This window comes from Hoplias malabaricus, chromosome 8 (genome assembly GCF_029633855.1).
Source record: "Hoplias malabaricus isolate fHopMal1 chromosome 8, fHopMal1.hap1, whole genome shotgun sequence".
In the NCBI taxonomy this organism is placed as follows: Eukaryota; Metazoa; Chordata; class Actinopteri; order Characiformes; family Erythrinidae; genus Hoplias; species Hoplias malabaricus.
Window position 1 is genome coordinate 19,218,571 of NC_089807.1, and position 26,324 is coordinate 19,244,894.

Genomic DNA, 26,324 nt, shown 5'->3' on the forward strand with positions numbered 1-26,324 from the left:
CTGTTCGCTCCTCTGCTGACGCTACAATATTCGGAAATCCCAGCAGCACCCAATGAATCATGGGGTATCTCGGCTGGTGAAGGATAGCCCTGTTGCATCCTTTGTTTCTCGGGAAACATTTCTCGGCTACACATGGAGGAGCCTAGTCGCGCCACTCTGACATAATCAGCCTACATATGCATCCTTCGAAAGATGCAGCCCCTAAATTGAGACACACCGTATATCTACATCTTATGTCTATATCTCATTGTTTTGTGGAATAAATATAGGGAAAGTTTGTGTATGACCTTCTGGGCTTAGGAAATTAGGAATATTTTTGCTGGGGGAACTTAGCCAATTTATCAATCCCAGCAGGCACTAATGACTCCACAATTTTTCCTGAAAGTACTACAAAAACTTCTCTCAGTGTGGTTTCTAAATCCTCTAAACCCAATGTCGAGTTCATGATTATGAAATGCGGACACTTCAATTTGCCATAGGACAATGTGCAATAGCATTAAAGAACATTTATATTCAGAACACAGACATGTCAAAATGGTCTTGTCCACAATATAAACTGTCATATTTTTTCATTGCTCACATGCTTGCTGTGTCATGTACAGTGAACAGAAAGTAGGTGAACTGAAATATTTCTATAATCAGTTAATCTATGCCTAAAAAGTAACACTATATTAATATAATTAAATTGAAGCATTATGAAGCTTCACTTCCCTGCATCTCATCATAATATTGCAATCATTAGTGTGGCAACCCCTTTACTTTATGGTAGTGAAAAAATAGGAGCCTTCATGTTTCCCCCATACACAGGTTCCCACATTATTCCCTGTCCTGCACATTTTAGGGGTTTTCCTGCTCAAATTACATAAGCTCAGGAAAGCTTGTTAGTTTTGATTAGCTAAATTATGTGTGCTGGAAGCAGGGAGAATATATGCCAGTCAGAATATACTTCAGCCATGTATATTTGATTTTGTTGGTCAAAAATTCTGAAACTTTATGTATTGCTCTTATTTTTAAAAGTGCTGCTCACCAGAGTGTGGCTTTCTATGACCTGATGCAGCAGGATGATAAGGAGTGCAGAGCCATTGATCGGAGAACCAAACGAGAACAGCCCAATATCTGTGCCTGCATATGTCTGGAAAACACAGAAACATGAATAAACACAAACATTCAAATCAGACTCTTAAAGAAAACCATAATAAATAGGGTTTCAAGATTTATGCCACATTGTATGAGAAATGAAAAAAAAAAAAAAAAAAAAAAGTGAAAAACTCATGAGCTTCAACATCATTCAATCTGCTACTGAACTGAGCACTAAACATACTAAATGCACTTCATGCCAATATTGCTAATATTCCAGACAAACACGCTAAATATAAACAAATATTAAGTAACATGAAACTGACATTAATACAGCACAATGAATTATGAGTGGAACTCACAAAGTATGGAATAAAGAAGCAGACCATGCTTTGGTAAAAAGCATCCAGCATTGTCAACCAGAAGGTTGAAGGGAGGTAGACCTGCCATGAAACAGTGACATGTCAGCATTTTACTCATCATTACAACCCAGGCAAGTACAAAAACAAAGACTATTCAACTGAAACTTCAGGGTTTATTTTGAGGAATTTAGCATTACTACCTGTTTTGTCATGGGAAAAATAAATACTCAAAAACTATTAATGAACATTACAGTAAGTTATACCAGTGGACACTAGGTGGTATTCGAGCTGGTTTCCCCACCTGGGAGTTCTGTCCAGATTTGTAAAGCTGAGGCAAGGAGAGGAGTACATTAGCAGAAACATCCTTATCCAATACTCCATACAGCAGTGGTGGAACAGAGGTAAAAAGCAGGTTAAAAAAGATTAGAACCCATGAATTAGTCATAGTGCTGCCTGAGAAACCACAGAAAAACTGGAACCAGAACAACAGGTTCACATACATCTAAAGAGAAAGAGAGAAAAAAAAAAAAAAGAGTTAAAAAGATTGAATTTGTTCTTGTTTGTATTTGTGTTCCTAATATGTGCATAATATTTAATTATATATTACTGGCATTGGAACAAAACCATGTTCACTATATGGACAAAGGTACTAGGACACACCTTCTAATTATTGGATTCATGTGCTCTATCCAGTTCAGTTGACACAGGTGTTTAAAATCAAGCACCTAAACATGCAGTTAAATATTTGTGAAAGAATGAGCCATTTGATAGTGCCCACTGGTCTGGAGCCTGGTAATACAGGGTGGGCTATTTATATGGATACACCTTAATAAAATGGGAATGGTTGGTGATATTAACTTCCTGTTTGTGGCACATTAGTATATGGGAGGGAGGGAAACTTTTCAAGATGGGTGGTGACCATGGTGGCCATTTTGGATCCAACTTTTGTTTTTTTTCCCAATGGGAATAGGGTCATGTGACACATCAAACTTATTGGGAATTTCACAAGAAAAACAATGTTTTTAACATAACTTTATTCTTTCATTAGTTATTTACAAGTTTCTGAGCACTTATAAAATGTGTTCAAAGTGCTGCCCATTGTGTTGGATTGTCAATGCAACCCTCTTCTCCCACTCTTCACACACTGATAGCAACACCGCAGGAGAAATGCTAGCACAGGCTTCTAGTATCCATAGTTTCAGGTGCTGCACATCTCATATCTTCACAGCATAGACAATTGCCTTCAGATGACCCCAAAGATAAAAGTCTAAGGGGGTCAGATCGGAAGACCTTGGGGGTCAATCAACTGGCCCACGTCGACCAATCCACTTTCTAGGAAACTGTTAATCTAGGAATGCTCTGACCTGACACCCATAATGTGGTGGTGCACCGTCTTGCTGGAAAAACTCAGGGAACATGCCAGCTTCAGTGCATAAAGAGGAAAACACATCATGATGTAGCAATTTCGTATATCCAGTGGCCTTGAGGTTTCCATTGATGAAGAATGGCCCCACTATCTTTGTACCCCATATACCACATCATACCATCAAGATGTGCAGCACCTGAAACTACGGCAGGTAACATCACCACCCATTCCCATTTTGTTAAGGTGTATCCATATAAATGGTCCACACTGTAGAATGCCACAGTCGCAACATCTCTTCTGTTCTAGATATTCCACAATTGACTCTGAATGAGAAAGACAATGTAAAGTTACAGAGCAGGGGCTTACAGGGTGCATAAAACTCCCTACTCTACTGATTCCCTCGCTCTACTGACGCAATAACTGCAGTGTTTCAAACCTCCCCTGGCATTCTAAAATCTTTTAGAAAGCCTTCCCTAATGTCTGGAGGCTGTTATACAAACTGAAGGCTCAGTGCAACACAAACAAACCACACTGTCATAAATAATTGCATTGCTGAAAATTATATACCACCCAAAAAATATCCACCACCAAAAAACCTTTTATGTGGTGATCCTGCCATGGTCTTGACATTGTCAGGGTGGAATTGGGCAAACAAATAATATAGAACAACAGATGGACTATGATCTGTAATTGTAGACATGTGAATGGACAATGAGTATAGAAACAAGTAGGTCATTTAAACTGTTCAGAGTTTTCATTTTCTATTCCATAACTGTTACCATACTGTTGTCTCTTAAACCAACAGTTGTTTTTTACAAGATGGGGGTTTAAACAATTTGCGTCGTGTTTATTAGTCATCACAGTCATAAAACTAAAGTTTTATAATGTAATCTATCAAGACGGTGAATAACAACAGGGCAAAGTAAATATTAACCAACACATGATCTATTTAAGCTAGACAGATAGGCATGCAAGCTGGTGAAATGGACTACTGAGGAGGAGGAATTTGCATCTGAAACCTAACAGGAATAAAAATAGTGAAAAGTATCGCTACAGAATGGGGAAAGGTTTTTGTTTGTGAAATTGGGCTTGAACATGCTCATACATGCACACACATGAACATGAAACATACACAGGCTTGAACTGAACCTGAGTACATATATATATGCATGAAATCATATACTCACAACATTCTTGTAAAAGAAATACAGGATCATGTTAGCTAGTCGTGAGTAGCACCAATGACCGTGAACCAGCAACAGTTTCCTCAAGTGTTTAAATCTGGAGATTGCAAAATCACTGGACATCACTGCCTGGAAAAAAATCATGAAAGAGACAAGCACAGGCATTCCTATTATTGCATACATCACCCTGAAGACATATTGAGAAATCATTACTTTTTTTTAATCATTAAAAAACAGAAAATTATGACTTTGCAGTAATTTTCTTATTTAGCACTGCATTTCATTTCCACCTCCTGCACAGACATTCACGGAGGAAAAGTTACTTCAAAACCTAATTGTGATAATTTCTTAATTAAATTAGTGTCTTATAATCACATTTGCAGATGTGTAATAATCCCGCAGGCTGGAAATAATAGATAAATATATATAGTGGCTGCAAGAGAAAGTAAATATTGCTGATGAAAGTAAATAATTCTTTTGCCAGACAAGAACGGAAATGCTACATTTTCAACTCGGTAAATGGCCTTTGAAGTTTTCAAGACTTTTCCGTTTAAACAGATGCAGTACTAATTTATGAAATTCTACTGTGGGGGTCATTTCAAGTGGCTAAGTATAATCTGAGAACCTATCATATTACCACAGAGCATGAGGAATTTGGAGAAAAGCTCTTGCAGAAAAACTATTGTTCAATTTTTGGATTGATTAAAATTGACCAAAATGATAAAATGTGGATTGTAAAGTATTTTGTTAGCTTTTATAATAGGGTCAGACTGAATATCTGACACCACAACACCCCTGTAATTGGAGTGTGGTAGAGAAAAGAATAGGAAGGGGGAGTAAGCATACCTGCATGCCTTCTTGGCCTGAGATGCCGACACCTACATCTGCCACCTGAATCATACTGACATCATTTGCTCCGTCACCTGAGATCCAATCAAAACACACACACACTTTAACGCACCATAACTGCTGAAAAACAAAACAGCCTGTAATATGTTCCAATTACCATTACATGAAAATTGTAACACAGAAAGCAGTCAGCTGGACCATTACTTTGTCATAAATCTTGCTAAGACTTACAAAGGTTACTAAGGATAACAATTCCTATAATAATATGGAAAGAAATATTTACATTATATAGACATAAGAGTCAAAAGAGGACATATACTGGGCCACAGGTTTTCAGGATTTTCATAAGCTGAATTAAATAAACACTAAACATGCCAAAAGTTATTTTCAGAGTCAAATAAAAATTTGAGTATTATAACAGGTTTTTAGATAAGATGTGTGTCATTTACATAAATTAATTTCAGAATAAAGACAAAAAAAAAAAAAACACACTTTCTGACCTATAGCCAGGGTCATGACCCCTAGTGATTCCTCAATGAGTCTAACCACTTGGCTTTTCTGCAACGGGGTGGATCTACAGCATATGACCGACCGGCAGCTGCTGGTCAGATCCAAAAATATTTTCTTCAAGTCATCCTGCAAGGCAAAGTCTAAAGTCCGCCCATCAATAACCAGAGTAAAGCCAGACACAAAAACATCTTCAGACATGCCCATGCCAAAGTCAGACATGTGCCTCTCTGTGGCTGTGCTGATGTCTCTCTGGAGCTCAAACAGACGATCTTCACACGCTTCCTGGGTAGAAACATATATATATGGAATATTTAGACTATAAGGTAAAACAGAGAAGAAAATCATCTAGTGTCTATTCAGGACTGTTACAAACCTGACTAAACACCAGACTCAACATTATTATTACAATGTAAAGGTAGTTATGCTAATCAGAATATGATATATGAATATTTGTGTGTGTTATATAAGTGTAGGGTTCCTGCAATTTAAGGAACCAAATTACATATTAGCTTCTTTATATCTAGTCCTTTTTTAACTTCTCTCTCTCACCTTGCTGTCACTGTTGGCAGTCAGTAACTGGTCAGTGGGTCTGAGGAGTTTGCAGGCGCAGGCTATGTTTATGGCTGTCTCTTGTTTGTCCCCTGTGAGGACCCACACTTTGATCCCCGCTCTCTGTAACGCTTCAATTGTCTCAGGAACTTCTTCCTGTAACCGATCCACTATACCGGTCGCCCCTGAACAAATAAAACAGTGGCAGATTTTCACTATTTCCACAAGCCAGGAATAATAACAACAGCCATTTTATTATTAGCACATACATAATGTGCATCTTATCATAATATACATTTTTTTAGTTTCCCTTTGCAAGTCACCATTAATGTCTCACCCAATAATGTAAGGTTGGTTTCCAGCCTCTGTGCAGATTCCAGCAGGAGTTCCTCCCTATTTTCAATACTGGTTTCAGCAAAGGCATGTTTTTTAAGCCATGCCTCATATTCAGCATCATCCAGGACCTGTGAATCAGAAGAAAATGTCAACATCATTTACAAAGCAAACACAGGTAAAGATAACTAATAAAAATAACTATATAATATAATACAATATGGGTGACATATGGGTGGGCTATTTAAAAGTGTCCTTTGGTTTGAGTGAATGTGTGAGTGTGTGGTGCACTGTGAAAGACTGGCACCGCGTGCAGGACATGTTCCTGTCTTGCAACCCTGAACAGGATAAAGTGTTTACAGCAAATGAATGACTAAATGAATAATATAATACAATACAACTGATGAGGCTACAGGAATTTCTACAGACAGTTTCATGTCTTTCTTTTTTTAATCAAAGTGTTTAGAAGACATTTTCAAGAAAGTTAAAGAGGGGAATTGAAAAAGATAGCGTACTCTTTTAGCAACACACAATGTGCGCAGGCCCTCTCTAGCATAGCTGTCCAGGTGTTGCTGTGTGCGGTTCATGATCTCTCTAGAACAACCATCATCAGCTGGAAAACAGACAGAAAAACAAACCCACAGTTTTTCTCAGATAGCAGAAACAAAATTACACACACACACACACACACACATGCACACCAGGAAATTTCCTCTACTGCAGCTTGTATCAATATATCATTACAATCTATGGTGTTAATAATACCCACTCAATTAGAGTAAAAAAAAAAAAACCCATTTACTTATTTTTAAAGAGTCAACCTGGCAGCTGACCTGCTTTATCTTGTTATAAAGCATGATTCCACCAATATCTTGTGCTGCACAGACAGAGACAGAGATTAAAAAGCCTGGTGTAATCACAGACCTGATGTTGTGGCCAGCTCCATGATGACATTGTCTGCTCCTTTGGTGTAGACCACCACCTCGTTGGTGAGTGGATGCCGGACCACAACTGACATCCTCTTGCGAGTGGAGTCGAAGGGCAGCAGGTGCAGCAGAGGTACAGAGAGTGGTCCAGTGCCGGGGACAGCAACCAACAGCTGCTCTGGCGAGCGCCCCAGCAGAGTGTAGCCATACGCCTTGGCAGCCTGAACCAGAGCTGCTTCATCAGGGCTCTCTGCCTCATAAAGTAACTCTTCTTCCTCATCATCTTCATCATCATCTTCTTCGTCAACAGATTCTTCCTCGTCCAGCTCTATGCAGGGCTGCTGTAGTTTTAGCCGTTCTTCCTTCAGTCCCACGGCTCCACTGTGTTGTAGTTTGGGGGTGGAGCTAGGGGAAGGAGTGTGTGCAGGTGTATGTTTAGGTGTGGTCTGAGGGGGTGTTTGTGACTGGGTGATGGGGGTGTTGGGGGTGTATATGGCCGATCTTCCGCGGGAGAAGAGTCTGCGTGTGAGGCTCGGGGGGCTGTCTGTGTTCTCAGAAGGAGACAGGGAGAAACGAGGGAGGCTGAGTTTCTGAAGTAGAGCCTTCATGTCCTCCAGAGAACGCAGAGGAGTACAAGCCATCGGCATTTGCACCTGAAACCAGAAACACACACCTAATTTTAGTCATAAGAAATGATATTATAAGCTCCCAGGACAACAAATTAGTTACCTTGCATATTTAAAGTGGTAACTTCAGGCTCCTACAGTTTGCACATGGGCTATAAATAACTGTGGGTGTGTGACAGAATTCAGAGAATGAGAAGAGGTGGTAGAGTGCAGTGAATGTCTTGTTCGATGTATGTAAAATAGGTGCAAAATGGATTCTGAAGGTGTATCAAGGCATATGTTCATGCAGTTGACCAGCAATGGCAAAGATCCCCACCTACAGAAAATTCTTGCCAGAACTGTGGCAGAAACAGAAAACTATCAAACAGGGGCCACTAGCGTTTTTGACAGCTTGTGAATGAAAATCATTTTGCTTCCAGGCAAGAATTGCTTGTAGAAGTTAAAGCAGGTTGTTCACAACCAATATTTGACAGATCACTCTGCAGGGAACACCATAAATCTGGATCTTGGTATAGTTGCAATATAATGCAGGATGTGTTAGGCATTATATTGTTTCTACTGCTATACTGCAGCATAAAAATATTAGTTGCTTGAGTATGTATGAATGAGTCATTCCATACTTGAAATCATTGACTAATGAATGTGAGGGGTTTTTAGTAGTGTGAACAGAAGTGCACATATGTAGGTCAAAGTAGAAGCAAACAGTGTGAAATACGATTACAGGTAACATTAGATGAGGTGAAATAGCAAGTAACAAAAGAGATTAAAATGCTGGAATCGTACCACGTGCCGTGGCTGGCTAGGGGAGGACACCACCACTGTGTTGCACATGGTCAGAGCCAGGAAAAAGTCCAGGATGTGTGAGAGTTCTGCAGCATCTTGTTTAAGTGGTGGACAAACAGGAGCAGAGAGTGCCCTCAGCTTTTGCTGCAGATGCACATCTGGAATTATCGCACACTCCTGTAGAAATGCACACATATATAGAGAACAAAATGTCAACACTCCCAAACATTCATTAATCCCTTCAATAACATTTCCTTTCTTTGTTCTCATCATAACATAACTCACAGAGGTGTACTTTTACAAAGTAATACATTCAACATTTGTATATATCCAAGAACACAAAAATATGGCGAGTGGCAAATTTAAAGAAAACAACACACAGGATTCTGTCAACCATGTTTACATTCATCAGACCATGAAAATCTGTTAGTTACTCAACATTAAAGCAGTGGGTTTTCATATCTGATAATGTGGAAATTTTAGAGACAAGCTTCTTCAAACAAGCTTACGTTAAATCTAACACTAGAAATAGTCAGAGAAGCATTAATTGCTGAGACGTTAGTGCTAAAGAAGACTCGTCATTTTATACAGGAGGCTTATAAAACAATTGATTTGTTATATAAGATGTGCTAATGCATCCACACCAGCTCTTTATGTAGATGATTGGTGGCCCCTTACATAAATGCAAATGCTAAAGATATTAAACCCCATTTTTCACAAGCTAACAAAGTTATGTAGGACCTTAATGCATGTCTGTGACATGCTTTGGTCAAAACACCACAATGATCAAATTACACAGCAACCTTCTGCCCTGTCTAAACAGCCTTGCTCAGAATAACCAGTTTCAGCTCCTGTTCCTTAAAACAGAATCAGCCACAGCCCAGTTCACTGCGAGAGAAGAGCAGAAGTTTTGACTTTGACAAAATCCAAAAAAAGAAAAAAAAAAGAAAAAGAAATTGTATATATTTCACACACCTGTTCTGGTGTTTAACTTTAATTCAGTTTTTTAAATCCTTAAAAAAAAAAAAAATAATAATAATATTTGAATATATATATATATCATACACCTGTTCTGGTGTTTAACTTTTATTCACTTTTTTTAAACACTTAAAAAACTTTATAGAATTCACATATATTGGTTATGTGAAGCATATAACTAATAACTAAATTTTCCTACAAAAAAATTGTAAATGTAAATAGTACATAGTTCTATGCATCTATTAGTCAAATCTAACTTGGTTTGTTTATTTTTTGTGGTACAAACTAGTTTAATTTAAATTAAGTTTCAGTTTAAGTGTTTTACCCACTCAGAGGGAAAATGTTATAGGTTATTGCTTGTGTTGTCTGCGTGCCTACATGTTTGTATTGTTTGTCAGTTTATACTAACCTTGTCTGTATCATGTCATACTAACATCCCACTCCTGGCCTGTACCTTGACGTGGTGAGTGGGCTTTACACAAAACCAGGCCTTATTTCTGTCTTCAGATTAATATAAGGCATTGTTTTATTATTTTACTCTTTTCCCATAGGTGGAAGAGGTGTCTTAACTGTAACAGGCAAGTATTGTTTTCAGTATGCCATATGGTTTTCTTTCTGCTCAAGCATGCTGCGAATAACAATGTATTGGCAGCCATTTTAAGGTTTTAACATTCATTTGGCCTGCGAGGAACGATGAGGGACGAGGGTTTCAGCAGCGCAACATCTCGCGTTTCCTCCTGGAAATGCAGACCTCTAGTTTTACTCTGTTCTTGTTTCAATCAGTGCACTTATTTTCAGGGCTTGTTGTGCTCTGTTAAACCTCTTGTTTGTTCTCTGAGAGTGGAACAGATTCTTGTAGGGTAATGTTTTATTGCAACTGTCTGCCTAATTTCTTCCTCTGGTTTAGTTCTCCTTGTCTGAAAGTGTGAGTGATCAATACTTGTTGGGTTAGGGATCCATACTTATACTTTTCACTTTAACATCTAAATATAGACTACAAGTGTTGACAAAACACTATAAATACACAGTTTTTATTTGATTTGTGTGTCTGAGTAATCGGTAGGTCCCCACTATAGTGGCTACTCTGGACTGTGATAAAATAGATATAAATAGAGAGAACGGAGCCTCTGTCCCTGCTCTATGTGGCTGAGCTCTCTAAAAACTAGACTATACAACTTCAGCAGCACAGGGTGTAGGCTGCATAATGCTTTATGGCACATATCTCATACTAACTACAAGAAGATACTAGCACAGTATTCCCAGTATGGGCAGTACAGCAGACGCTGAGAAGAGACTGTTATCAGAGGAAACAAGGAGGAGAGAGTGACAGCGAGAGGCTATTAAAGAGTTAATATTGAACTTAATTTACTCAGTGGAATGAGTTGAAAAGACTCTGAAAACACGAGGAAACAAAACGCATGCTGCCTTCTTCTGGTACTAGTTAGTAACGACATGTTCCACTTTCTTGATGTATTGCTTTAAATTGGTAATGATAAGCTTTGTGGATGGGAAAGTGTTTTATGTATGTTTTTGAGAGTTACTGATCAGAAAGCCAGAGCGTTCGCAACTGCTAACTTTAGCCAGATTAGCAAAATTGCATCAATTCTGGTAAGAAGGGCTTTTCAGATATTGATTCTAGTGAGAAGAAGGGCTTTTGGTTGCTGTGTGGTTGTAGTGTTTGTGTGTGTGTGAGAGAAGAAAGAGAGCGAGAGTGTTAGAGAAAGAAAGGTAGGTGTGTGTGTGTCTGGCTTGGTTTCATTACAGCACTGTAAAGGTGAATTACACTTAGCAACATGTAGATGGAGCACATGAGACAAAAAGGCAAGAAAAAAAAACCCAAAGAGAATACTTACATATTAACTCTAAAGGTTAGGAAGGTAACTGCTCTTTATTTCATAGTCAAAAGAATGTCTATATTCATGTTTAGGCTTGTCCTCTACTTACCATAGTACTGCTGAATGCTCCAGTTGTTTTTTTGCGGAGTGTGTCATATGGTGAGTGCATATCAGGGTCTGCAGCAATTGTATTGAGAGAGACGGAACTGCGGTTGCAGCTCAGAGATTTCCTACTTGAGCGTGATCGCAGTGTGAGTGAGTTATCTAGCGGCAAGCCACACTCCTGCTCATACTGCTCCATAGCACGAGCTAAAGGGGAGGGAACAAAGATACCTGTTAGTGCAAAACTGTAATAATGGAAACATGTAGTATGTGTAGGAAGGTTAATCACCAATGTACTCTTTACTGCAGAGCAGTGTTCATACACTGCATATTTTAAGCTCATTTTCACCCTGATCCTTTATTGGACATTCTAGTACATGTTGTGCTGCATGTGCAGTAGGTAAGAACCAGCCAAAACTTCATCATTTACTCAAAAAACCCTTTTCCATCGCTCTCCTGAGCATTTGAGCTTTAGTAGTCAACTTTTACACCTTGTCTGCATTTAAAACTCTTTTCCATTCAGGTTTATTCATACGTATTTTCAAAATTGGCAAAAACCCAGTGGAGAGAAAACCCACTACTTTCAGTGCAGTAACTATCCAGGAAACAGAATGCTATGACTACTTTGGTAGGACTACAGGATGAGCAACATAATCTGTGTATCAGTATGTGCTATGGTCTCTGGCTTTACATCTACAAGATGGCCAACTCAAGTTCACTACCACCCTGAGAACCACTGCCCACTAAAATAGTATCTACTTTGTGGTGGTGCTCTATGGGTCATGAGCAGTGAAAAATAGTGTAGGCAGGGCAAAAAAATTATGCAGAATGTACAGTCTACTGAAATTATAGAAATACAAAGTGCATAAAATGGACAATGGGTGTAGAACTTTTTGACGGTATATATATATATATATATATATGGGAAAATTTACTGTAAAATACTGGCAGCAGTGGTTGCCAGAATGTTACTGTAAAGAATACAATCCCAGCGTATAAAATGTTGCAGTATTTTTTGGCAACCGTACATTTAATACTCAATATATACTCATTTAATACACAAATTAATACTGTGGAAAAAAGACACAAAAAACATAGTATTTAAAAAAACAACAACATGAGAATGAAAATTAAGAGATAAACATACTGCAAATAAGCCTTAAAGGGGCATAGTGCAGAAAGAGCAAGGAAACAGGCAGTATTTGGTTAAGACCATTATTATCTATATGACCAACATGACTTAACAATTCCTCACTTGGCACTAAAACAGGTCAATCATCCAACACTGTTGTGGCTACAGTACTAGAACATCCTGCAAGCTACAACAGACCAGATAAACATAAGACTTAGAAGACATGTGTATTCACCTGGCTAAAATAACAGTTTTTCACACATTAAATTGTTCATACATAGTCCTGGGCAAAGGTCTTAGGTACCCAAGTTTGTTAATATTTTTATTTAAAATAATTCATCTACCCAGTAAGCATGGTGCTTGTACAAATATTATATAATTACAATAAATACAAAATCATAAACATACATACATTCCCCTCCCCCTCCAAAAGGTTGTAGGTGTGTTGTGAACAAGTGTGAAGAACATAGTTTGTTTCCAGCTATCTTCCTTGATCATATGGATTTGTTAAACCCATAGCACACTTGTTTTAACCTAATGAAGTATTTATTAATCAGTAAAACTAGGATTTACACGTTATCTTAAATAATACTGGATTGGAAAGGGTTAAAACCAACACATTAATATACAGAACATCACTATTTACTGTGACATAAATACATTTTATTTTTATTCTGATATTAGGGTGGTTTTATGATGGTTTATGAGCCAATAAAGTCTTACCGCTCAGATAGATAGATTGACAGTTAGACAAAGAGACAGGCTAAAAAGTAGAAACGCATAACAACTAAATGTTCCTTTGCTATTTAAAGTGAACCATTTGAATCCTGGCCAATGAACAAAATTTATTCATAAACACAGGAAAAGTGGTTCAGGCAGCTCAGCACGTTTAAACAAATAAGGAGACAGAGCCATATTTGTTGTCAAACAAATGCATGTCATCGTGTGAGTGAAGTAAAACTGACCGTTTTCGTGATGAGGATACTCAATGCCGGCGACAGTGCACCGGCGGAACAGCATGCGATTCTCTGTAAGTGTTCCAGTCTTGTCAGAGAACAGATACTGGATCTGTCCCAGATCCTCCGTGATGTTCAGTGCCCTGCACTGCACGCCAGAATCCAGTCTGGCATTATACATATCCAGATCATTCTGAATAAAATAGATCTGTCCCAACTTTACTATTTCTATAGATACATACAGAGAGACAGGAATGAGCACCTGTAACACAGAGAGACAAAAAAAAACACATGTGCTCACAAAAAAATATGAGTCAGATTAAGGATTTAGTATTTGACTATAGAATATGTCTTTAATTACATGTCTGGTTTGCGTATTGGGTTATAATCACTGTTATCCATGCAGAACAACAAGGCCAGATAAGCAAATTTAAAGCAGATGCAGGAAGTATGTTCCTAGGATGTGTGGGTGAGAGAGAAAGTGTCAGAGATGCTAATAACCACATACCTGTAGGACAATGATCATAGTCCAGAACATATAAAATCCAGCAAGGGCAGGATGTGTGTCATCAGGAATCATGTAGACAGGGTCCTTCAAACCACTCCGCCACAAACCATGCCCTAATCCAATCAAAACAAAAGCCAATTCTGATTTAATAACAAACTCAAACAAATATTTTTTATGCAAAACATCATATTAAATGAATAGTATAAAACAGATAATTAATTAAAACTAACACTTCATTTGAAAAGTTAATTGTAAATATATATATATATATATATATAATGTCCCTTTACCATACATTTAACAAAATACCTATTTGTGCTGGATTATTTTTACTTGGGGAAGAGTTGTAATTTGAGATGTTACAGAAAATGACCTGTGATTGTAATGCTGTGCAAATCTTTGTCTATAGATTGTATGAGTCAGCTAAGAAAAAGCAATATAAGCAATTATAAAAAGCATTTACCCTGATGCTGTGTTACAGTGATTTTAACATATATCCATCTCTTCACATCATACGTACAAACAGGTCTTAATAACTGTAAAGCACAGTATCAACTGGACTGCTGAATGGCCTATGATAGTATGTTGCTGTGAATGCAGGGAGAGTAATATACGATGTGTAGGAAATGTGTGCGATACCTACCCACAGCAGCAGTTAGGCACATGAGCACCAGTAAGACTACACTCCACAGGACATCTACATTGAGTCTGCGCTCCAGTTTACTACGCTTATAGCGCGGCCCACTGTTATTCTGCATTGCTTTTGTCTCATGACCTGTTACCAAACAAAGCAAAACCCTGTAAATTCAAGAATATTTCAGCCAGAGAATGTTTCTAAAGCACAAAAAATAGCTGTTATCAGCATAGGTGTTCTAGCTGGTGTTGTTTCAGAATGAGTAATGTTACTAATGTTGATAGATGGAAAGAGAGGCCCGGTTTATTTCTGAGCCTTAGCCCAATCAAGTGATTTTAAGTTCCCTTTACACTCTCTGCAAAGAGAATTATAAATCTCCCTCTCAGGAGTCAAGTCAAAGGACTCCAAAGAGGGAGATTTATCATTTTACTTACAGAGAGTGTAAAGGGAACTTAAAATCACTTCCACCACATTGTCTGATACACTCATACCAGGACAACACATACTAACACACCACCAACACGTCAGTAATAAATTGGAGCTACACTGTATTACTGCAGTGCATTATCTCAAGGAATATCAGTAAAAAATCTAAAACTTGTGGTGCAAAAGTCGTGAAAGTCAAAAGTTTTTTACTTCTTTAGATATAGATCAGTGTCAGATCATAAACAAAACCAGCTTAGACTAATGTACATTTACATTTGGTACATAAGACCAGTTCCTTCATCTCTTTTAATAATATCACTATTTCATGTTGTACAATTAATTTCAGAATTATAATTTGCTGAGTATGGCTGCATGTGTTACCTGCATAGACCACAATGCCAATCACAGTTTCAGTGTTCCTCACTGTACAGCTCCTCAACAGGAGATTTTCACTATGTAACCCGACTCGTAGTTTATTTGGGTGCTCCCTGAAAACATGCACAAACACAAACAATGTAATTTGTTTTTTTATTTAAAAACGTCTTAGGCAAATTAAATCAAGTTTGGTTGAACCGTGAATGGTACATTAATTTAAAATAATGACAAACATTCAGAACATCCTTTCTAAAACATTCCCATATATACACATTATATATATATATATTATATGTGTATCTTTGATACGGATATTGGCGAGTTCATTGAAGTGTATCACATACAATTAATCGAAAACTAATTGATATAATCTTGTCTATATCGATTATTTTTATTTGGCTATGTCCCCACTGTGTGTTCATGTACTGCCCTTTAAAACCACACTACCAAGCTGTAGTCACTAGATTCTGCCCCTATCTGCCACATGGAAGCAACCTAAACGCAGAGGCCGACCGAGCGACTCTAGAAGCTCGTACCAAAGAAAAACACATCATCTGTGGTTTGGACATGTTTTGCTTTGCTTTTAATTAAGATGAAACTAAATTAAAAGAAGTCAAATGTAAACACTGAGAAAGAACAGCAGGCCCAGAGCACAGCGACCAAAGCACAAACACACACCAAATATAAACAGTGCTCAAAAAACAATAGAGGAACAAGCTCCCAACAACATTAGAAAAAATGTCCCAGCTTTAATACAGGAGCACATTTACAGTACAAGCCTCGTCACTGAGGGTCAAAGATACAAAAATATAACAATAGTTAATTAATTATAATCAGGATAAAATGTACAATTAATTGTAATATTGATTTGCGCTCATATCGCCCAGCATTACTCACTCCTATGGACACATTTTGAGTAGGAATTGAATCCATAACCCCAGAACCCTGGAGATGTGTGACAGCAACATTACCTCTTTCTCCACCATTCTGCCCAAACAACTGACTTAAACATACATTGCTTTACATAAAATACAAACAATTACCATTCAAAATAATAGAAAAACCACAGACTCACATGTAACCTCTGAAGCGTCTAAGGTCATTGTTGGCATTTTCACATTCAATGCGACTGCTGAAATGTTCTGGAGTAAATTCAGATCCCTAAGACAAAAAGAAAAAAAATTACACTCTTGTAATTTTTCTTGTATTATCTGGGTATTGAACCATTGTGGGTAATGTGTTGGGCTAGAATTGAGTATTTGAGCATTCAGGTATTCAGATACATAGGTATTTATTTTTACTTTTGGGATTTCTTTATTTTTTACTCCAATAATTCAAAGAAACACACTTTCTTAGCACATTTTTGTACTATAAGTTCTAATTTTTCAGCAATTTGAAAATATAAACCATCTTAGCTCCACCTTATTCACTCACAATGCCAGGCAATAACTGTTATAAGAAAGAGTTACCCATCCGATTAATAATTTTGTCCAGAGCTGCATTCCCAGGCTGCACAGCCGTCAGCATCTTCAACCAGACCCAAAACTACACAACAGTTTCCAAAATCAAAAATGAATAAATAGAGACATAACCAATGCCATAGTTGAGATAATCACTATGGATCTTGTATGAATTTTAATGTAGTTGAAGGTGCAGGCAATTAATAAAATAGATGGTGCCAGACTCCATTATCCATTCCCAAACACTCCAGTATTTTACATGCCTTGTTTCTGAAGTAGTGACCTGCAAGATCAAATTTTAACACTAGTTGGAAACACCAGAAGAAAAAAGTTTCACTACAGCCATTTGGATCCTCGTGAGTATGGAGGATGAACGTGACTTGCAATATTATAACTCAGGAGCCATATGGGCATCCACACAGCACAAAAGCATGGGGAAGTGCCAGACACCTTACATGCGTGTAGCAGATGTTAATGACCATGCGGTCAATATGAAGCTGAGCATGGAAAAACAGGACAACTGAAGACTTTAGACTACCAAAATGCTCTTTGATTTTAAGTCTGTCCATCTGACTGAACATCAACCAGTGACAGATCATTCAGAATGAGGAAGAAGAGCCGGTAGCAAGAGGAAGAGACTGCAGCACCACCACAAAAAAAAAAAAAAAAAAAAAACCCATTCACACGGGTTTTGTGATTTGTGTTTTTGAAATTTTTGATTCTTGTATTTTTGATTACCTTTTTTGTCAATTAAACTCAGTATTAAACTTAGCATCTCTTCTCAGTGTTCCAAACATTAGTACATAGTAAAACAAAATAGAAAAAATGTAAAATATAAAACAATTTGTGCTAGAGTAGCAGCATAACATGCATAAAAAAGAATGATTTATATAAAAATAACTTGATATAAAATAAGATAAATTGTAAAGAAAATTAAAAATTAGAGCATTCAGCATTCTTATAAAAGCAGCAAAGCACATTTTTAAACAAATTCCTTTTCAAACTTTCCATGAAAACTAATGGCAATCAAGTTTAATTTGACCGTTGAATAACATACACTTTCTTCATTATTTTCTGCCAAGAAGAAAATGTGTCTGTTTTCTGCTAATAGAGCTTCTGGTCTTGTTTGTGATGGAAAATATGCAATTAGACAAGGCTACAGTTGCTGAAACACAAACAGGATTTAGCTGTAAATGCCAGTTTTGATCAGTGGTCGCTGTTTCGCTTTTACCATGCCAGTGGACCAGACTGGACTTGAGTTGTCTGTCAAATACTGCTCCATGTCTTTCTTTAACATCTGTCTTTCAACCTGCTGAAACAAATATAAATATATACACACACACACTTGCATTTGCACTAAAAAGGCCCTACCCGTCTTGGCACAGCCATAAAAAACATGAAAGTTGAAAAGAAGATAAAAAAAAGTTTTAGCTCACTTGATGAGGGAGGTCTCGGACCACTTGTCTCTGTTTGAGGTTTGTTTCCCCATCTAGGTTGGCAGTTTCAATGTGACACACTCCATTTGTGTCAGATGAGTGAAGCAGCACCATGTCAGCGGGAATGATCTCATTACAACACAGACGCACCACATCACCAACACGTACTTCTGCCCATCGCAGCTCCACATACCGCCTCTGCTTCCTACAACACACACACATACACTTGCAGATCAGCCATAACATTAAAATGACCAGCTCAATACACTCAAACACAGCACCACCATGCCAGTGTGAGTGCAGTGCCGTGAATAATGTTCCATCTAAATAATACCTGTCAGTCATGGCCTTGAGGTTATACAATAAAAAGTTAGGAAACCCCATGAAACCTTTGTCTTTTTGGACATTTTTAAACATATGGACATTTGAGTTTCATTTGAAAAGTATTGAGAGATGGAGCTTATATAACTAAAGAAATAAAACTGAAGAAATTACTTTTAAACATAAGTTGTAAAAATGTAATGAACAAAAACTTACATTACTTGTGAGGAAAATGTTAGGACACCCCCAAATGTATTACTATTCAGAATGTCTATATATAAAATCAGATGTACCACATCAGCTGGGTTAGGGTTAGAGAGGAGGACATTGGAGGAGGCTGTCTTATTTAAATCTCAGACATTAGTTTGATTTGCTCTTGATTGCTGAAGTGAGCTGTATCACCGTGACAAGATCTAAAGAGGTCTTTAGAATGAAGGTTATAGAGGTAAAGGATGTAAAAAGACCTCAAACAATTAAAAATCAGCCAATCCACTGCCCACAAAATTATTTACAAGAGGAGAACATTTAAACCAACTGCCAACATAGCCGGGTTAGTCGATCCTAGCAAGTTCAGTCCACGAGCAAACCGCAAGAGGCGTAAAGAAGTCACCAAAAATCCTAAAATAAACTCTTTAAATACCCTACAACGTGATTTCCTGTATTTTTTCAACCTCATTTTGTTTATCAGAGTTGAAGTGTAGCTATGATGAAAATTACACACCTCTCATCTTTCTAAGTAGGAGAACTTGCACAATCAGTGGCTGACTAAATAATTTTTTGCCCCACTCATATATATCACAGTAGTTCACACTATTTAAAAAAAACCCAAAACATTATAACTGTGGGTCTCAAGAAATATAACGGACACTCTGACCATAAATGAAACTGTAAATCTCCCTTAATTAGGGCCTACAACACATAGAAATTCATCTTTGAGTACAGCACAATGTGTGTCATTCAGAAACACACCATAATATATGCTGTTTAAAACAGCTCTGTTCATAAGCATCAGCATAAGTGTACACATGACTGTTTTATACTGTAAATAATAGTTTATGTACTTGTTTTGCTTGTTCAGACTGTTACATGTCATACATGTGGGCACCCAGCAAGACAAATTTCTTGTATTATGTAACATACATATGGAAATAACGTGATTCCTATTCTGATTCTACAACAGAAGCACACAAAGACAGTGCAGCCTGACTTGTGTATACATACACACACACCCATATCAGCCACAGAAGCACAACCTGTAACATTACTCCCTCCACGTCATTATATCAGGTTCACAGGGGGTTTGTGTTGAACTGACTTTTCTCAGGCTGATGTGAAACCTAGTAAATTAGCCTAGTTCATCAACCAGCTTGAATGTCGGGGCAAGCTAAATACTGCTAATGGTATGAGTCTCATGCTATGACACTTTTTACTGACATCCAGTATGTAATTTGTGTAATTTAAATTATAAAACATATTTTTGCTATGAGAAGAAAAGTTGCACCTACAAAATTATAACTTTAGAGGACAAGGAAAAACCTGTTTTACCTAAATAATTTATAACTTATTCTGGCTTTGTGAAATTTAATCAAGAATTTTACAGGAGAATAAAAAATCTTCTTAGCCTTGAATGGAAGTCAAAATTTTCTATTTTACCCTTTTTTATTCGTCCCGTCATCATGAAATTGTAGCAATGCATGTAAATAAAAACTGGTGTTTACAAATTATGTCAAACAAAATTTGAGTATTAGGTTTTGTTCCAACATCAACAATATATAACTAACATGCAGTTCCTTTATATATTTGGGCAGCAAATGACAAGATGTAGCATACCTTGTAGGTTCTACAGAAAGCGAAGTTTTAATTTGAGGCTTGTCTTTTTACATTAAATATGTTGCTAGAGGGACTGAAGTGTGTTTGGGCATACAAAGCCATTCTAATAATATGGTGGAACATTCCTCATAGGTACACAAGCAATCACACAATTCAAACATACACACCAGCAGTGCACGCACTAACAGGGTGTGATCTACGTGTAGTACACCTCTGCCCTAGAAATAGTCATGCTAATAAATCAATCATCCACAATGATTGGGCTGTGGGTTAACCATTAATTCAGGCTCAGTTATTCTCAGAAACATGTATACTAGACACCTGTAGAAGCAGCTTAACAAACTACAAACAGTCCTACTTAAAACTACTGGTGATACTGGGTACTGTTGACGATATAAACTTTATTCAACTTTTGGGCTAAAGCTGGGTTACAAGCTATATATATATATAGCTGGGTTATAAGCGCCTTACTGTCTTGTTGTGTATTGACTTTTGCAGTATTTTTCTTTTCTCTTAGAAAGCCACAATCTTAAAAAAAAATTGTTGTGCAGTAGTGTAGAAAGTAAAATATCAATTTTTTTAAAAAGCAGAGCCTACAGTTTGTAACCTAATCCAAAAACATTGCTGAACTGTGTGAGGAGTAGAACTAGAAGACATGTTAAAGGAAACAACAACAACACATACCTAATTATTTACAAGGGTAACCTTAGATTACTATCTACGAACATTAACCACAGCTTTAGTCACTAAGCTTCTATGTCTGTAAACACCTCAAGGTGTAGCCTATAATTCAGAAACTACATGAGAATACATGCAACTATTAAATGATTAATGAACTATAGGAGGAAGAAATAAGTCAGTGGCAGGTCAGTGAAAGTAAAAAAAAAAAAATAACTGTCCACAAATTAACAACATTATTGTTTTCAGAGAGTGCAATTTATCATCTCAGACTGAGTGAGAGACAGTGGAAGAAAGACCAGAGAGACAAACCTTTATGAGCACAGAATTTTGGTGTATTCCCATTACAGTAATGTCAGGAGACCTTCAGAGGTGCAGTGTCTTCATTACACACACAAACACACACACACTCACACACCCCTTCCCCGAGCACCAGCCCTGAGAGTTGGGTATTCAGCTCACAGCCAATAACTACTCCACTGTTGTGAGTGAGACTAAAAGAAAGAAAGCTGGAAAGACAGTTTCAAGAAAGGTTTGAACAAAAGACCAATAGTCTTCAAAAAGTAAATCAATAAAGGGCTCAAAAAGAGAATGTTCTACTAAATGCATAATGTTAGCATGTGCAAGCTGCTTGCAAATTAATGTTAAGGAAAGTCTTAGGAACTTTTTCCTTGCTGCTGCCACTGAAGCATTTGGAAAAAATATTTTATAAGAAAAGAACAGAGCTAAAATAACATAAAATACCAGAGCTACACTACAATATAATGTTTGATATAATTACACAGTGCAAACTGAAATACCATGAGCTAAATATCAAAATGCATTTTAAAATGTTTCAAGCTGTTCAGGATCAAGTTATTAAATATTGTAATACAAAATGTATTGTAATAATCTATTAAAAGTAATTTACCTGCTTTATTGTCCTGTGCCTTGAACACTATATATTCTGCTGTTAAACTAGACCATACATTTATTCTTAAATGTTATACAGCTTTCTCAGTTATTATGGATTTGTGTAGATCTCTGTTCATTATTCAAGGTGCATCTAAAAATATTTTCCAAACTTTTCAATGGTGTAATGAAGTCATTTTTGTTACTTGTGACAAGGTACTATGCTGTGATACCCAAAGAATGCTTACAATTTTTCTGAAGTACCCATTTATAGATTTATCTACGCCTTCTGTGCATTTGTTCTTATATTTAATGCATGTTCACCTGTTGTATGTGTCACAAAGCAGGTTGTTGACCTGCCGGTCACATTTTCTCCTTCGCTGATCTTCCCACAGGTCTTTTACAGCTGTGACGGACATTACTAGAACAATGGGTATAATGGAGATCTCCGGCTGGAACGCGTTGACAATGGGCACAAAATTAAGTCCAGCCAAAAAAAGGAAATAAACATTGGCAAAGCGGTGAAGTTGCTCAAACAGGTTCTTGGGGATGAAGGAGAGGAAGGTGTACTTGGTGGTCCTGATCTTATTCCCACAGTAATTCTTCTGCAGTTCTTCAGCTACCTCATCATACATCCAGCTAGGGACCACCACCCTTCTCTTCTTTGGCTGTGGTTCTTTTCCCAAGCCAGATTCTGCCATGTCTGCCACAAAGGCCAAGAAAAAGGCTTAGATGCTCTGAGCCTTTAGCTTCAGTAAGAGACAATGGGTGAAAATGTCTCTGAAGTCCAACTCACACAACAATGTTATCTCCATGTCCGGCAGTTTGCAGAACTTTGTTTCTTAAAAACGGCTCTTCATCTCTTCTTAATAATATCCCACACTTAGGTGGTGTGAAATTCACATCTTCATTGAGCTTGTCGTTGTTCATGGAGAGAGCAGTGTGTACATACGTGTGCAATATACGTATCTGATGCAAAATCTGACAATCAAAAGCACACACACAGAGCCGCTCCTCATCCAGGAAATATTCCCAGGGGTCATAAACAAGTCATGAGCAAAGAGGTACTTTCGAAACGTAGGACAGTAAGACAAAGTGTTTAGTAAATGAATGTCCAGCTAAAGCTCTTTAGAATGCTGTCTGCTACTTGCTGAGAAGTCTAACATTAAAAATGCTGTTTAATGTACAAACACAACACTAGCTACAACTATTATACTGAAAAAATGGAGGTGTGTTCTGGCTATCTGCAATGATTACACCATGTATGTTATTACAGTATTAAAAAAATCTTAATGACCTATTGCGATCATTTAACACAAGGATAACATGGCAATGTGACTTTGCTGATGTCACAGTCACATAAGTTTTACTACCTTTCCCGAAAACCACTCCTACTGTTTTTTAATAATTTGGTGTGAAGTTTTATCCCTGTTAAAAATAGAACATAATGCATCCCCTGTCTGTAAGTTAGTAGATGTTAAATGAAAATACCAAAAAGTTAAGTCTGATGAAAATTAGTACATACTTATAACATGATAAATCTTCAGGTTGTTATAGCTTATTTTGTGTTATCTCCAATCAAATAATTAATTTTAACATATTAATAAATTTATGACTGACCAAAGTTGCCTTACTAAAAACCTTATTTTAGTCTACTATCCCAAAGTAACTAAAATTCACAAACTTCATACAACCCTTCATACAAGCCTGACACACTAAATATTAACAGATTGAGAAGGACGCTATAAAAAACTCTTTTAATATACACTTCATGGAATTTATACAAAAACGAAAGAGTGTCAGGACCCAAAATTCCATATGAATTTAAGTAAAATCAAATAAATAAATAAATAAATAAATAAATAAATAAATAAATAAAAATAAAAAAGCGCTGGTTAAAGTATTGGGGCCTGGCTTAGTACCACTGGGGATCAGTAAAAACCAAATACTACCTGAGAACAATACAGCACAATGGGAATCCCCTGGTTAAAATGCTGATGATGTTTAATTCAGGGCAGTAATTACTTTAATTCCACCAGGCACACGTCACTAAAATATGTGATTTGAAAAATAACAATCTGGAAAAACACACTGACCCGCTATAAACATGCGTGAGGGTGTTGTTGATTCTTTGGTCATAGCGATATCGCCTGTAGTCCTCCATGGCATCTTTAAAAGCGATGACTGTGAGCACCACAGCCAGAGGGATCATGGTGATTTCCTTTTGAAAAGCCTCCACCACAGGAACCCAGTTCAGCAGCACCAGGAATAGGAAGTATAAATTCGCCACTCTACAGACAAACACTCATATTAATAAGGGATTTTCCAACTTCAAACATCAGTTAAATATGTGACCATCAGTAGACAATTTCATATTGTCTTGTAGGCTTGCCCACATTATATAAATAGTTTACTTGCTGAGGAAATTCATTAACATTGTTTAGACATTAAAATTACCCAATATATCAGGAGAATTTCAGCCAAAATATGACCTAGCTCTAAATACCATCATGAATAACAAACAAATTTAAAGAAATATAAAAAATAAAATAAATAAATAAATAAATAACTTTTAAGCTGAGAGCTAACAAAAAATAATGAAACATGTTATTTAACAAAATTCAACCAAAATTCTGACAATACTGAGACAATTTACAAATAAATTTTTAGAAACTACTGTATACAATTCTCAGTATAAATCAGTATAAGTTACAGAACAATAATACTGCAAACAATTGTACATTAATAAATCTTATTTCTTGCTTTAAACATATATCCTTAAACTAAAATTAAATCATACCTGTGAAACTGCTGGAACAGATTCATGGGAATAAAGCTGAGAAGTGTGTACTTGGTGGTACGTATACCATTGCCTTGGTAGCCTTTGCAGATATTTTGGTATTCTGCTTGGTGTGGCCCATGTCGTGCTAGCACTGTCCTCCGTTTTCCAGAAAGCCTGTTCCCCTGGTGGTCCTGGAGATCCAAGTCACTTTTTGAAGGAGGTGAATTAGTGGAAGAATCCAAGTCCTGTGCTGAATCTGTGGCAACCACCTGCAGCCATCGGTGCCTAAACCAATGGAAGTGCTCCATTTGAGGAGCAAGAGGTTCCAGGGGCTAATGCAAAACAGCCAAGGTCAGCTCCCACCGCCTCCCCGGAAGTGTCCTGTACACAGAAATATACATAAGACAAATCTAGATTATAAATTATGCTCCAAAATAATTGCCAAAAAAGGGACATTATAGAGAAACAGACAGACTCTGGCTTTTTTTATTAAAGTGTGGACCATGCAATGTCTATCATGCAAATAAAGTCATTTTAATTATCCAAACTGACCACTGAACCTCAGTATCTCTGCTAGTTTTGTGTTAAACTTTTTTGGTAAAACTATCATAATACTGTGTAACATAAACATCTGATATATTTGTAATTATGTTGTCTAATCCTTGTTTGTAATATTGCCTTTGAGAGCATTAAACTGTGTATCACCACCAGTTTTTCTAACTCATTCTTTAGAAGCGCATGTAAAATGATTTTGGAATTTATTACTGTAATATTTTAGAAAATGAGACAAAATTAAGCCTATAATAAAGTTAAAGTAATTCATCTTCAGAAAAATGCAGACTAAATTTCAAACCATCTGAACTATGTTATAAAAATAACACCTTCAAAGCCATACAATTTCAAATAAATGTTGCTCTTTTGCTTTTGATAAATAATAAATTAAACTTTTGACTTCCATGTTTTCAACTCACATCTATTATGCTACTCTATATACCTTATTACAGAGAATGATTTCATGTTGTTTTGAAAAGTTAGGTTAGGCCTAAGTGAAGCCCACTATGTTTGACTAATTTGTAGCGCTCATGCTAACAATGTAGATAAGAATTTTAAAACATTGGCTACTGCACTACAGGCCACATATAGGCCAACCTATATAAGTAAATGGCACCTTGCTAACAAAGCCAGAACATGGCTGATTGCTTTTTCTGTTCATGCACATTTGAGTGTAACTTCAGACTTTTGTTTAACTAACCTTCCTTATTCCTCTAAAATCTGCCTATAAAGGAACTGTTTTCTAAAATGCCACTTTCAGTTTCGTGATCTACTTTTAGCCTAGTGAGATGCTGTTCTATGCTCATGTAATACCTTTCTGGCTTTGTGCCCTAAAAGGGTTAGAGTAAAGAACGGGGAAGTAA

At 37.0% G+C, this 26,324-nt stretch overlaps 1 protein-coding gene across 1 annotated transcript in view; it reads right to left on the reverse strand.

Annotated features, from left to right (window-relative positions):
• Window positions 1–26,324, reverse strand: part of atp10d (ATPase phospholipid transporting 10D) — a 33,191-nt gene that overhangs the window by 2,822 nt on the left and 4,045 nt on the right. The window contains exons 2-21 of the mRNA XM_066678491.1: window positions 24,928–25,290; window positions 24,224–24,418; window positions 18,408–18,612; window positions 16,587–16,672; window positions 15,518–15,624; window positions 14,720–14,851; window positions 14,077–14,189; window positions 13,578–13,830; window positions 11,488–11,687; window positions 8,566–8,742; window positions 7,155–7,809; window positions 6,746–6,843; window positions 6,235–6,361; window positions 5,898–6,082; window positions 5,339–5,630; window positions 4,836–4,912; window positions 3,993–4,118; window positions 1,741–1,941; window positions 1,440–1,520; window positions 1,028–1,132 (exon numbers count right to left, since the gene is read on the reverse strand). Coding sequence (XP_066534588.1) covers window positions 1,028–1,132; window positions 1,440–1,520; window positions 1,741–1,941; window positions 3,993–4,118; window positions 4,836–4,912; window positions 5,339–5,630; window positions 5,898–6,082; window positions 6,235–6,361; window positions 6,746–6,843; window positions 7,155–7,809; window positions 8,566–8,742; window positions 11,488–11,687; window positions 13,578–13,830; window positions 14,077–14,189; window positions 14,720–14,851; window positions 15,518–15,624; window positions 16,587–16,672; window positions 18,408–18,612; window positions 24,224–24,418; window positions 24,928–25,217 — 3,705 coding nt within the window. The 5' untranslated portion in view covers window positions 25,218–25,290. The remainder of the gene's footprint in view (window positions 1–1,027; window positions 1,133–1,439; window positions 1,521–1,740; window positions 1,942–3,992; window positions 4,119–4,835; window positions 4,913–5,338; window positions 5,631–5,897; window positions 6,083–6,234; window positions 6,362–6,745; window positions 6,844–7,154; window positions 7,810–8,565; window positions 8,743–11,487; window positions 11,688–13,577; window positions 13,831–14,076; window positions 14,190–14,719; window positions 14,852–15,517; window positions 15,625–16,586; window positions 16,673–18,407; window positions 18,613–24,223; window positions 24,419–24,927; window positions 25,291–26,324) is intronic.